A 14,309-nucleotide genomic window follows, 5' to 3' on the forward strand; every position below is an offset into this window, starting at 1 on the left:
TCATTGGAAAGATGGCACAAATGCAATCACATTATTCACCACATTCAAATGCTGATCCAGTGATCTGTTTTCTCTTACTCTGTGGGTGAAAAACAGGGCTGGGGGATGTAATGCAAAGCAAAACATTTATAATAGGTGGCTGTTAGTCTGTTTCTTCTAGGAAGTCTCTGTTAATTATGCAGAGTTCATGTTAGTTCATCCCTTTCTACGCAGACCCAGCACAAAATGCATAACGAAGATTTACCTATAATCATCCTCTTTGATTAAATAGTGCTCTCTCTAGGTTTCAGCCAGAGACTCTGCGTCCTGTTCACATCATGTGCGTGAAAACTTTTACTGTGATAAAGGCAAAGCAGAGGATCACTGTGGATAACCAAGGAAATACCTCTCGTAAATTGATCAGTGGTACCTCTTTACTCCTGTTTTGGGAGGAAATTATAGCTTTATTTAAGTCTTTTCTAACTTCAACCTACCAGAGCTTTTCCAGTTGTAAATTGAACGTCCTGCTCTCTTTTCAAGCATGTTTTGAAAGCCAATTAGTGTGAACTACAGCTTGGAGTCATTATATTTTGTTATAGGAAGAAAATACTTTTGTTACCAAGATACACTCTTGCATCACTCCACCTAATACCTTTCAGATGGTTCTGATTTAAACTTTCATTCTAGATAACCTTAAATTTAAATGTTAGCATCAAGGGAAGTGAGAAATTAGCCGAGCAGTTTTTATTTCACAACCCTCTGGAGCCTTTAATTCATCATTTCTTGACTGTATACTTTACACTTGCTTTGAAATACCACATGCAGCTGTCCGCTTGTTAGTTTAAGTATTTTATGACCCACACATTGAGACCCAAATACGTAGTATCCACAGGTGTCGACTCCAAATTGCTTCGTACGTCACAAGACGTTATTGTCAACATTTCTCCTTGACGTGTTCGTTTTTTTTTCATTTTTTTTTTCATTTTGAGTGTTCTTGTTTTGAAGATGGCTGTGCATGCGAACGCTTCCTTTCTTTTAGCCCTCAGAGTGGCTGCCCCATTGCAATTATTCAATTAGCTGCGTGCATTTGTTTTGTCTCCAGATCCCCATGATGTCTTGTTAACAACATTTGTCTTGCATTAAGGGTACATTTGTAAATGCCTGAGTGCAAAAGAATTTGCTCCAAACATTACTAATTTAGTTGTCAGGCATTTAAAGTAGTAATTGAGAGCAGAGGTTATAACAAAAAACACAGATCAAGTATACTGTTAGGTCCTCTTCTGCTTTTGGCCAGGACTTAGCGAAATCTGAGATATCTGTGAAATATGACTTAAAGAGCCACACAGATAGGAAATCAAAAATTACCTGTATTACAGTGTATGATGTAGCTGTCCATCAGTGTAAACAATGTGCAAAGTTATTAAACCAAAAAGTACACGATTTATAGAGTTATTGGCTTCTAAAGTAAGGAGTCGACTCTGAATCGCTGAAACGAGTCGTTATAGATTTCAAATCTTTTGCCCATCTCTATGTACGTCACTAGGAACACTTTGCATAATAATCTCCACCTACCGTCTTGAGAGAAACGGAACTCTGACCTGCCCCCCCCCCCACACAGACGCTCTGTTTGGTGTGATAGCATCATGTCGAGGAGTGTGTTTTTAATTGTAAAGGCAAGTTTGTTTTATTTTCACTGCCAACGAATGAAGATCAGAGGAACCAATGGCTAAAATTAATTTTTACCACAATACCAGAGCAGTACAACAAATCCCTTTTGTTGTGTTCACAACATTTTACTGATGACTGCTTTTCTAATCTCGGTGAGTAAAGCGGGATTTTCAAAGCGTTTGGCCATAAAAGATGGTTCTTACCAACTTTATTTAGAACAACTAGCATCTCCGAATCACAATGCGAAGTATGATTATGAAGTTATGTGTTTGTTTTCTCCCGAGCGTCTTATCAGTATGTGTGCTGTCTGCAGCCTGTCTGCGCTGATCGTCATGTACAAACACGTCATTAAAATGAAGTGTAACTCCGTGAATACTCAACGAAGAGACAAGTGCTGCTAACAGATATTCTGCGATAAAGTAATCCATATGAAAACAACGCGATGTCTGTTTTTCATGTCTCCCTTCGTTATATGTGACCACGCCCCCGCACTGAACGCGCTATTCAGATTCAAACTGAAGCGCGCGGCTTGAATACGCACACACAGAAGAAAAAGCAGCGAGACTGTTCAAGTTTTTTATTTTACTGTTTGCTTCGCGGTGAAAGGAATAAGACATAATTCACCCCAAACAGAAGCTAACGCATAGTTTACCGTGGAGGTGTGTGCGAACAACCAATCCAATCTGCTTGCATGTTAGTTGACCAATCAGAACACATTTGAGAATTGAGGTAATTTTGAAATGATATTTTGACAAAATGACAATGTTTTTTAACCTTGGATGGATTTAAACCTAATGTACAGGACTTATAAACAGTGATAGGAAGCTTAGAATTTTCATCTTACTGGCTCTTTAAAAAGAGGAACACTTACTCATGCTTCAACTGAAGTACTTTGAATAGTCTTAGATCATTCTGGATGACACGATAATCAGGTTTTAGACTTTTGGACCTAACTGAAAATTCTTTCGGGTTTTAAAGCACCAAAGGAAAAGACTGAGATGGACATTTAAGAACTAGATCCCTTGTTTATCAGAATGAGATAATGATGAAAATTGTGAAGGGGTTATGGGTTGGGAAGTGAATTCTGTTTCATTTGGTAGGAGTCTGGTTTTCATTCTTTCATTTGTGGCAGTTTGTATGTTTGATCAAAGACAGCAGGCTTTTAATGAGACAGAGGTGTGAGGAAGCCATATATAAGTCACCAGACGGTGGTCCACTTGTTCAACGACAAAATAAGCAGAATTATAAAAAAATTGTCTTGATAAAATCAATATGTAACTGTTATTGTCTTTCTTTATTACAGAATGTAAAATAGAAAACTGTGAGGCTTGTTTTAGCCGAAACTTTTGCACAAAATGTAAGGAGGGGCTGTACTCACACAGAGGGCGGTGTTTCACCAGCTGTCCTGAAGGATTCACTGTCAACGGTACCATGGAGTGTGTAGGTGAGTGCGCTGCACACACCAGGGGTTTACAAACTTTCGTTGACAGAGAACTTATATAAGGTTGATTCAGTTCTAGTATGTTGTACAACAGCATTTCATAAGTATTTATTGGTTATGTGTCTTTTTCAGTCAGAAAAATGAGTGTCTATGCCATTTAAAACTGATTTGTAAATATTGTAAACATTTTGCCAGCAAACCTGAACAGCAGTTTCCTTCTTCATACTTAATCATGGGTATGTTATGCTGTTACTGCATGCTTGACAAAATTTGTAAGAATGAAAAACAAATTGTGAATGTAAAATAAAAATAGAACTTTACCATTTATTTATTCTGAAAGTAATAATATTATATTTTATCTAATCTGGTTTTATATTGTATATATCCAGTATATAAGATTTTTTTGTTTAGTGTATGTCATCAGATGTTTTGGGCACATGGTATTTCTGGTAAAGAATGACTTCTATATTGATATGGTTGTATACTGATGAAATGATAAAAGTTCTTGAAGACCTTGTTTTGCATTTCTTCAAATTCTGTTTTCCTTTTTTCCTGTGGTTTCTCAATCGCTGTTGAGAGGAACGTTGGCACAAGGCCTGTTGGATGATAAGGGTTTTTAGTGATTTCTTTTGAAAATATTTCTGTCAGAAGCAAGCAAACACATCACTAATAGCATTGCACGCAATGGCGGCGCTGGTTCCTCCAGGCTGTTTGGCATTTAAATGGAGAGCCTTGACTTCCAATGTGACATTTTTCACAAAGCTTATGATGCCTCATCTGTATCAATGGGTCAGTCCACCCCTTTGTTATGTGCATTTTTCAGTCTGTGATTGTTTTTGGCAGAGATGAGTTCCCTTTGACCTTCCTAAACTGAAAAAATCGGATACTTAGGAAAGACTTGAAAAACACTTGAAACTGTTCAATGCAATTAAAAGTCTACAGCCTGACAGCTTGTCATTACCTTGAGCCTACCTCATAACAAATGCTCTGCTTTTTAGCTAAATGTAATTGGAAAATTTGAGTGATGCCGGATATTTGCAGTCTGAAACTCCGCTGTGAATTATTTGGGGTTTCCTAATGAAGTTTATTCAATTTTTCTTCAGAGCCCCCGTCATTCATTCTACACACTAAAAGAAGTTATGAAAGCTTCTAAAGAAATTATGTTAAACCAAAAAACTATATTGGGATAGAAGAATTTAATAATAAATTGTAACATAAGCACATATTTTTAAGCTGATTACTCTAAAGTACTAAAGGATTTGTGGGCTTCAGTTCAAATCCACATAATTTCATAGCACATGCTAAATGTTATTTATTTAGCATGCATATTTAATGAACAAGTAAGATATTATTTGTCTGAATCATTGAGTCAATGTACAGTTTGTTTACCTGTGGTCTACTCTTCGGCACAATGGTAACCACAAAAACTTCAACATAACAGAAACTCTTTCAAATGTCAAACACAACAGCATTAAACACTAATAGATTTTTCCCCTTTACTAAAAAACACATAGAATGACTTATTGTCAACATTTACTCTACTTTTCCAGAAGTTAAGAATTCCAAAGTTAACAAGACATTTTATTGAGCTACTGCAACTTAATTTTTAAACAAATTCAATTAACACAGAAATTTGAGTTTAAATTACACACGATATTAAGGTAATGTAATGATCAACATTATTATGTCAACTGAACGCAACAAAATAAACAAAGGTTAAAAGATTTAAATAAATTGTTAAATTAGAATTTTTAACTTGCAACCACGCATTTATTTAAGTTGTGGTAACAGGTCTCCTGAATAATTTTTTAGAGTGTAAAACATTGGTTATTCTGTTGTTGTTTTTTCTTTGTCTGTGTTGCAGTCCAATGTGATCTAAGTGAATGGAGTCCATGGGGCCCTTGCATGAAGAAGAACAAAACATGTGGCTTTAAAAAGGGTAACCAGAGCCGTACCAGGGAGCCCTTACAGCTTCCAAATCCTGGCACTTCCACAGGGGCTGCTTCGCCCTCGGGCTGCGTCCCAGAGACACAGAACCAAAGATGTACCGTGCAGAAAAAGATCCCTTGCAAAGGTAATTCAAAGAAAGAATAAATATACAGAAATATTGGAAAGTAGATGGATGGGAAAATACTTGTGCTGAATAAAATGTGTGAAATCTGTTATCCAACTTCAATATACGTGTTTGCAAATTACAGATTTGTTGATTTATTGTTCATTTATCTTTTTTTGCCCACTCTGAAAAACATGTAAATAGTCTCCTGGAACTAATTTGATTTAGTTTATTTATGGTTTTTGACATAATACGGTGTAAATAACTTCTTGAGTGTTCCCAGTAAATACACAGAAGCCCAGATGGTTTGTAATCTTTTCTTTGCTTGCTGCGGATCTGAGGCCCACTTTTTGTTTGTTGCTTTAACTTACTGGAAATTGAGGTTAATGTTTCTTTTTGGGCTCTTGAGCAGGTAAAGAACGTTAGTGGACCTGTAGTGGACCTTGCAAAAGTCTGAATATGTTGTTTCTCTCTACCATTCTCAGTTTGCATGAACAAAAAAAAAAGCTTTTAATGGCCCAAATAAGAAGTCTCAGCTCACTGGTTACATCACCATTCAAAAGTTTCGGGTCAATTCGATTTTTTTTTCTTTTGAAAGAAATGTTACTTTTACTCAGCAAAGATGCATTAAAATAACAAGTTACACTAAAGACTTTTACATTGTATATATATATATATATATATATATATATATATATATATATATATATATATATATATATATATATATATATATATATATATATATATAAATCTATTTAAAATAAATGCTTTTATTCTGAGCTTTCTATTCATCAACAATTAAAAAATTTCAAGGTTTCCAAATAAACAAGTAAATAAATTAAGTAGAACGACCGCTTTCAGCTTTCCCATAGCAGTAATAAATTACAGTTTAAGATAAAATAGCAAACAGTTATTTTATATTGTAATATTATATCAGATATATCATATAACTTTAGCCTTGGGGAGCATACTTTCAAAAAAAATAAATAATTCAGTATTATATTTTTGATTGTCTATTGATAATACTATTCATTATAATATAGTTAATAGTTTAAGTAACTTTTTATTATTCAAGTTAAGCTGAATTTAAAAAAAAAAAATTCAGTATACTTTGTTGCCATTAAAAGAGCCATAGAAATAAAAAAGGCTCTTAAAGTATGCAAAATTAAATTTAAATTTAAATTTAAATATACGCATTTAGCAAACGCTCTTATCCAAAGTGACTTACAGTGCATTCAGGCTATCAATTTTTAGCTATCATGTATTCCCCGGGAATCGGGCCGTCAACCTTCCGCTTGATAACGCAATGCTCTACCACTTGAGCTACAGGAACACATGCAGAATGAATGCAGAAGTAATATGCAAGGAATCATTTGCCCGAAATAAAAACTTTGTGCTGCTCTAAACCTGATTAAAAAGATGACCATAAACTGTTAATCTTAAAAAGCACATAAAAGTATGATACATAGTTATTATAATTTGCATGCATACAAGAATGTCTGTTTATTTATTTTTATTATTTTTGGAAACTTTATTTGTTGAAAAAAGTTTTGATGTCTGCTGGTGAACAAGATTTGAGAACTAAGCAAGGACCTTTAAGCATTATGAAGTTTCATGAAATTTACAACTGAATAACTTGCAGCAGAACTTTCAGTGTCATTGCCAATTCTGAAATCAATCCTAATCAAAAGTGTTTGTGTAATTTTGATGGCTTTCACTCATAGTCTTTTTTCAAACCAGAGATCTTCTTTAATTTAATCATGTATGTGGACACCAAATTCAAATTTTTGTCAGTTTATGAAGTTACAAGGTTAATCGTAAGCTAATTGTAATATCACATTTTGAGTATTTCTTAAAATACTGTAAACACCTGATTATACTTTCTAGAGCTCTCAGTTGTATTCACACTGAGAACACAGTGCTTTCCTGGAAATTACATATTATTCTGTGCGAACAGCCTCATTAGATCAAATGCTCACTATCCTTCGTTCAGGAGAATTAATTAAGCTCCATTCTTTTGCTTTGTCAGGTGCCGTTTGAGAAATGAGAGGCAAATTTGCTCTGCATGACGCCCGTATTTGTGGAAAGAATTTCCACCTGGGGTCCATAAGAATAATTAACAGTGAAATATTATAAACTGCCCCATAAAAGTGCTGTGTCGACTGCCAAATTTCTAAACTTAGAGAGTCTACTTGTCGGAAAAGCTTTTGGATAGAGAGAGAGAGAGAGAGAGAGAGAGAGAGAGAGAGGGAGAGAGAGATAGAGATAGAGAGAGAGAGAGAGCGCGCTATGGTGAACTAATAGTCCTGGACACATGTAAAGTCATTTGTTTGTAGCTCAGTCTCATAATATCAAGCTTTCCCAAAACCATGTAAGATAGGATCAGTTATGTGCTGGCTCGAGTTAAAACATGTTTTTTCCCTGAAAAGCAAAGCAGATCTTACTTCTCAGGGCAAAAAAATTACTCCGGCGCCTCAAAAAACTCATAGGTTATGGGTTGCATGACCCTATTGCCCTCTTTTTTTCTCAGTGTGTAAATTTGCACCTCTTGCTAAATTAGCAAGGCTGTGAATGCATCTGCAGGAATTGGCTGACAGTGCTGCTGTAAAAATCACAGGGGGGAGAGCTTGTATAACAGCGGTGATTTATTGGTCTACAGATCTCACGCTTTGTGTTGATTTTGCCAAGCCCCCCTCCCCCCAAACACTTTCTCTTCTCTTTCCTGTAGCTTAATAAATGTCTTTGCATGAAACCTGAATACGCTAAATGCTTGATTGCCTTTGTCAGGCGATGGTGTTTAGGTTGGATTGAGCGGCGCTGTAATTATTGCTGTCATAAATAAATGGATCCTCCCCAAGTACTCTTAACTGCTTTATCAAAGCTAACAAGTCTCCATGTGGATCCACTTGTGCCTCCTCTGTTTCATTTTTGTATTCAGAGTTAAAAATAAAATGTTCAACCTTTTGAGTTAAATAATAATTTAACCTTATCCCCATGGGAATTAGAATGTTCAGTGTTGTGACTCGTGACATTACTGCCAGATTCAAACGTCTTTCGCGTTGGTTGGCGCTGTGCCAGATACGGACGAGCTCAACGCTGTTATAATCACAACTATGCAGTGTTTTCAACCTCATAATGTTTATTTTAGATTTCATACATTTAAATAGGCTACACATAAGCACTGGTAAAACAAAAGCCTCCATTTGGAGTGTGTGAAAGCAGCAAAAACAATCTATCCATATATAATTTGCCGACGTGTGTTTTTCATATGGGTTGGATAAACACAGTTGAAGTAGGCTAACTATAAAGTTTACTCTATTGTTATAAAGATTTTTAAACGACCAAACACACTCACTTACACATATTTGAGAATCGGAATATAGGATAGTTGATGACATGGTAAGTAAGTTTGTGAATATTTCGAATAAAAAAGGAAAAACGAAATGAAGGATAGCCTACATCTGTTATACAGTGTTATTATTGTGGCTGCTGTGTTTCACGTGACAAATATGACGCGTTGCCATGGAAACATTAAGGGGGAACGTTCTAAAATAACTGTCCTCTTGAAAAATCATCATTACACTGTTTAACATTTGCTAGTCTCTGGTTACCTGCAGTTGCATATGGACTGTTTTAGGGAGCGCTGTATTTAAAAATCTGTCGTTGCAAAGCGAGATCTCAGTGTGTATTAATCATTGATGGTATAATAAAGTTAAGCCCCCTTAACAATTTCACATGCCCCCTCAGTCATTTCATCCTGCAGCCGGGCCTGTGGATCCAAAGTTTAAGGCTCCATTTCCTTCCATGTGTTTTTTTTTTCATTTCACCTCGGTGAAAATCGTGATTGACACTCGAGAGGCATTTTGTAAACTCAAGGCCTCTGAATTCTTCACATGAACAGGATTGCTGTTCTCAAAACAACGAATACTAATCAGTTCTTTTGTATGATTTATGGTAATCTTCAGAAATCTTCTCATTGATAAGACTATGATATTATGCTTTTATACAATACATACACCATTTTTCTCTGGTCCTCTGATCTGACTGGATGAATCTGGGATGCTAACAGCAAGTGAATTTATGAGTGATGAGTGAGTCAGTGAATCATTAATTCAAATGATTTGTTCAAAACACTGATTCAGTCAGGAAGCAAACAAGTGACTCACTGCGTTCCATTCTGAAGAGCTCATCCCAGTTTCTTGGACCCTAATCCCTTTGAAATTCCCCTCATTTGTTTGGAAGGCAGTTTGCGTCATTTTGCCAAGCCAATAAAGGAGGCGCCATCGCACAATTAAACCTGTGCAAAGAATCATGGAAGCAAAGTCTTTCATTCCGAAGGGCCTTTTAAATTTGCCAGTTTTGAGCACTTTGGTTTGGAACGACCTTTCAGTATGGCAGCCATGATTGTTCTCACTCCAAATTGCCCTTCATAAGGGGATTTAGTCAACGAGTGAGTCGTTGAATCATTCATTTAGCTGATTTGTTCAAAACATACGGATTCATTGTTGTACAAAACATACAAATGTCTTTATGAGTTAGTCACTGAATCATTCATCCAGTCGACTTGTTCAAAACATGCTTCTGATTTGTTTAGGAACAAAATAAGCAAGTGTCTTCCTAAACGAGTCATTGACTTATTCGCTCAACCAATTTGCTCAAAAACAGTTACTCATTTATAAACAAAACACCACTACTGTGTGTTACTCTGAAATGCGCAGCGGCTCTACTGTGGCTTTGTTTGAAACCATTTTCGTTAGTGGAGCAAAACTAACTAAATATTTGGCCATATTGTGTCAAGTAACATATCATTATAATATTAACATACTGTTTACTGATCTGTTGTGTAGAAGCAAAAGCCCTCCCAAAAATAATCCTGAACAGTTCCTGAAGCGGAAAAACAGTAAAACAGAACACTTTCTCTTGTAATATTGCAGAAATATTTAGTTGTTGACACTTCAATGTAACAATTGCAAATAACATCATATCTCTGACATATACAGGCTTTATATATTGCAGACTGAACTGCTGTTTGTGCTTTACAGGCCTTGGTAGATCTGTTAAATAAACTAAGGGAATGCTAATTATTGCTTGTTATTACATTCGAGTCCCTTAAACTCTTTAATGTTTGCTAAAGAAGAGTTGTTAAACTCTTTAATGTTTGCCAAAGAAAGTGTTTACGATGATGCCATTTCAAATCAAAAATCTGTAAAGTGAAACTGCTTTTTAAATAACTTACTAACAATCAAAGGTTTTATTAAACAAATATTTGTTTGGGTCATTTTCATTCTAATTTTAATTACGCATTTTATGTAGAAACAAATGCAACAGTTTGTGGTATAATATCAGGGCCATGAGATGAGCAGAGAGCCAATTTCAGGAGCCACAGAGCGGCTGTGTGTGTGGCTTATGTTATCAAGTGCAGAGTGAATGCTCTCCAGCACAAAATGAGTGTTGACTTTGGTTTCCAGGGAACACTGAGACTCACAACACTAACTTCATAACAAATATCAGTCAGTCTGGAGGCCCCGACTCCCCCTTGTAGTAGTGCAAGTGAGGTTGATGGGAAACAAACCAGCCCGTTTTTCAATGCTGATTATTGGACAATACTACAGTTCAGCATGACTGAATAAGCATTTATAATCATAACGTTTATGCATACATTTTTGTACAGTTGTATATATGCTTAAATGTTCACAGCTTTAGAAAAAATATATATTTTTATCAATCCTTTACATTAAACGTTTTTTAGCTACGTTTTACTATTATATATGTAATAAACTTGAAATACAAAAATACATGTATTAAAGAATAATTGTATATATTAAATTAAGTTATTAAATTAAAAATATATAAATTTCATAAAATGTGGTATTTTAGGTTTATTCCGAAAACAATAAAAAAAAGAAAAAGGTGTCAGAAGTATAAATCTTGTGAAAAAATATGTATGGTTTTGTTTCAAGTATATTTGCATACTTATATTTATGTCATTTTTTACTTAAAAACAAGACAATAATACATCTTGGGCTTTCTTTTATTCAGGAGAAAATAGGAAGAATCCACAAAACCGTGAAGAAAAAAAAGGCAAGAACCGCGGACAAGATTCCAAGGAAAGTGGCAAAGGGGGCAACAAGAAAAAAAAGACCCTGAACCAGTCCACCACTGTTCCCACCATTACAACGAGCATGGTAACCTAATCTTATGGTGGTGTCAGGTGGGCCTAAGAAAGGAGAATGCCTGGTCCATCTTCGTTTGCTGAAGACAAACACTTTTTGATTGTGACAATATAAAAATTAAAGCAAAAAAAAAAAAAAAAGTAATAATGCTGCTACACGTAAAACATGCTCAATGAGAACTGGAGGATTGCTGTACTGAATAACGAACTGTGTAAATTTGAGTAAAGTTTGAGGGAACCAAGGAGCTAGGTTGGTTAGTCTCATGCTATTTGGAAGCACCCAGAAAGACTGCACTGTGCACTGTGCGTGTACAGAGTTGTCTTTTGTAAGCCTACCCAAAGGAAACATTGTTTGTGGTTGACAAAATGTTCCATATGTTCCTCCTTAGACCTATCAGGAAGGTTTCTAAATTATAGACGACATTTCAAATGAGGCCCACTATCCTAACACTGTTTAAAGAACATCTAAAATACATTCAAATCTCTTGTGGTTCTCCTAATCTAGCTGTAATTGCATTCTTTTTCTCCAGAGTTAGATTGTTCGTGACAGGTAGCAAACAGTCTAGAGTCTGCATGTGAGTCTCAGAGTGAACAGTTTTTTTTTTTTTTATGTGGTTTGTTTAGTTTTTTTCTGTTGTTTTTAACAAAAGAAGGCACTGGAACTGTTATTGTGGTTTACAGAGAGAATATGGAGAAAGAAGAACTTTAATGATCATGAAAGTATACAAATATGCAAAAAGTGTTATTATATACCTAGAGATATTATAAGAACTCATTACTTGTTTTAATGGTCTATGTCAAATAAAAGTCTTGCTGATTAGGGGGAAATAAATACAGTATTTTCTGCTCAGAAGGCAGCAATAATATGAGGAATGTACAGTGCTGACTTATATGTATGAAAGATTGTGTCTGTGTGTGCGTGTGTGTCAGATGTGTTTTTGGATCTGTGTTCTTATGTGCACCTTTATGTTGTGAGGCGAGGGGAAGAGAGAAGTCAACAGAAGTCTAAACTACACTTCTTGTGACCAAGCCATTGAGGAACTAAACCAGCATAACACTTAAACTGCGTTGATTATATGCTTTGTATGTTTTTTATAGCTCCGATATCATAGTTCCAATATATTCAATATATCACAATCAATCATAATGCTTTGCAACATACAGTATCAATATCTGAGGAAGTAATGCTGTACATCATACAGTTATTTACATGTAGCACCCAGTCACACTTTTCATAGTCTGTTTTCTATATCCTGTTGACCAGGGCTGCATTTTCCAAAAGCAGAAGCAGATCGTAGAACCACTGGTGCTAATGGTTTCTATGATCTACTTAGGCTTATGATGCTTTTGGGAAATGCAGCACAGATCAGTGGGTATTCACAATATACACCCTTAAAATGAGAATTATGACACTGAAAATGTCAGCTTCTGTTAATCTTGACGCAATACATATTGTTATTATATATCTATTTCTATAAAAGTCTACAAGGTAAATAAACATCTAAATAAACATTTGGTTGCAGTTTATATAAATGTTTTTTGTCTGTGTATTTAATGCATATTTGTATGGAAGACTGGGGCTAGTTGTCATATCTCTTAACTATCTATCTATCTATCTATATTGCAGATATGGATATGGATTTTAGTAGCCATGGGATATGGCCTAACATAGATGAAATTTCAAAAATAAACCAACACTCAGAAATATTCTCTGAAGTAAAAAGTGTGACAGCTAGACTGAATCTCATTGAAAGAAGACAATTTCATTTTTTTAAGGAGTCTTACATACACACACAGACACACACACACACACACACACACACACACACACACACACACACACACACACACACACACATATATATATTTATTTGTGAAGCATTTTAAGTGGACACATACTATTACCAGGTGTTTTTAGTCTTTCAGTACCTGTACGCCCTTAGTCACAATGCGAAGGCTGAGGTTCCTTTTTTCACAGATGTTCAATGCACTCATCGACATAGACGCCAAACATAGACAGCAACATCAACACCGTAGAACTGAGTAAAAAGGACAAAATATACAACAAACACCAGTCACACATTCAGTTACATGTACAACACACGTCACATTAAACTCGTAAATAAACAGAAAATACATCCAAATACCACTTTTGCCTGCTTGTGTGCTAAGAGAGGATTATATCTTGAAGATTCTTGATCAGATGATTTACGATTATAGAGAAAAACTCCTTTTAATTTTGCGATGATTAATTACATCGTTCCATCTCTTCATGTGAATGACAAAACAGGAAGTGACATACAAAAGCATTTTGGGAATAAGATAAAATATAATCAAGAAACTCTTAGAAAGATTAAATCTTGCTCAAATAAACAACAGTTGAGTATAGAAATCACAATAAACATGAAAAAATAAACAAAATATAAAATTATAGCAGTGTTTCACTGGTGGTCTTACGCCGCCTTCACACTGGCAGTTGAACGTCATACTAAACCGTTGAAAAGCTTCGGAAGCTAGTAGAACAAAAATGGCAGAGAGATTAGAAAGATTGATATTGTCTGTATCTGAATGTGCATGTCAGGTCAGCTAAACGTGATAAAGTGGTATTTAGGGCTGCAACAACCCTGCACTTGAGCGAGAGAGACCAAGTGTGTCTGAGAGCGGGGAACACGATATTTAATTATTCATTTTAATTGTATTAACTGCCCTTATAATGTTAGAAAATCATGAAAATAAAAAAATGACATGACAACTTATCGTTATAAAGTCATTATTTATTTTATTAAAAGTTATGAATTCAGGTTTGTTTATCAGTACCATAGCAACGCCAACTTCCGCTGGAATTTTCGGAAAGGAACCATCTGTAGCCTTTCGCAAGAGTTCGGACGGTTCCTATCCGAAAATTCCAGCGGAAAAACTTTATTCATACAAACTTATTTCAGTCAATACTCAATTACTACAAAGTAAGTGCAAAATACTACATCCCAACACAC

General features: G+C 35.3%; 1 protein-coding gene across 1 annotated transcript in view; it reads left to right on the forward strand.

The window, feature by feature from the left end:
• Positions 1-11,457, forward strand: part of LOC113082596 (R-spondin-1-like) — a 15,757-nt gene extending 4,300 nt beyond the window's left edge. The window contains exons 3-5 of the mRNA XM_026254172.1: positions 2,951-3,091; positions 4,953-5,162; positions 11,184-11,457. Of these exons, the coding sequence (XP_026109957.1) occupies positions 2,951-3,091; positions 4,953-5,162; positions 11,184-11,338 (506 nt within the window). The 3' untranslated portion in view covers positions 11,339-11,457. The remainder of the gene's footprint in view (positions 1-2,950; positions 3,092-4,952; positions 5,163-11,183) is intronic.
• Positions 11,458-14,309: the final 2,852 nt, after the last annotated feature.

This window comes from Carassius auratus, unplaced genomic scaffold, assembly GCF_003368295.1.
Source record: "Carassius auratus strain Wakin unplaced genomic scaffold, ASM336829v1 scaf_tig00036594, whole genome shotgun sequence".
Classification (NCBI taxonomy): domain Eukaryota; kingdom Metazoa; phylum Chordata; class Actinopteri; order Cypriniformes; family Cyprinidae; genus Carassius; species Carassius auratus.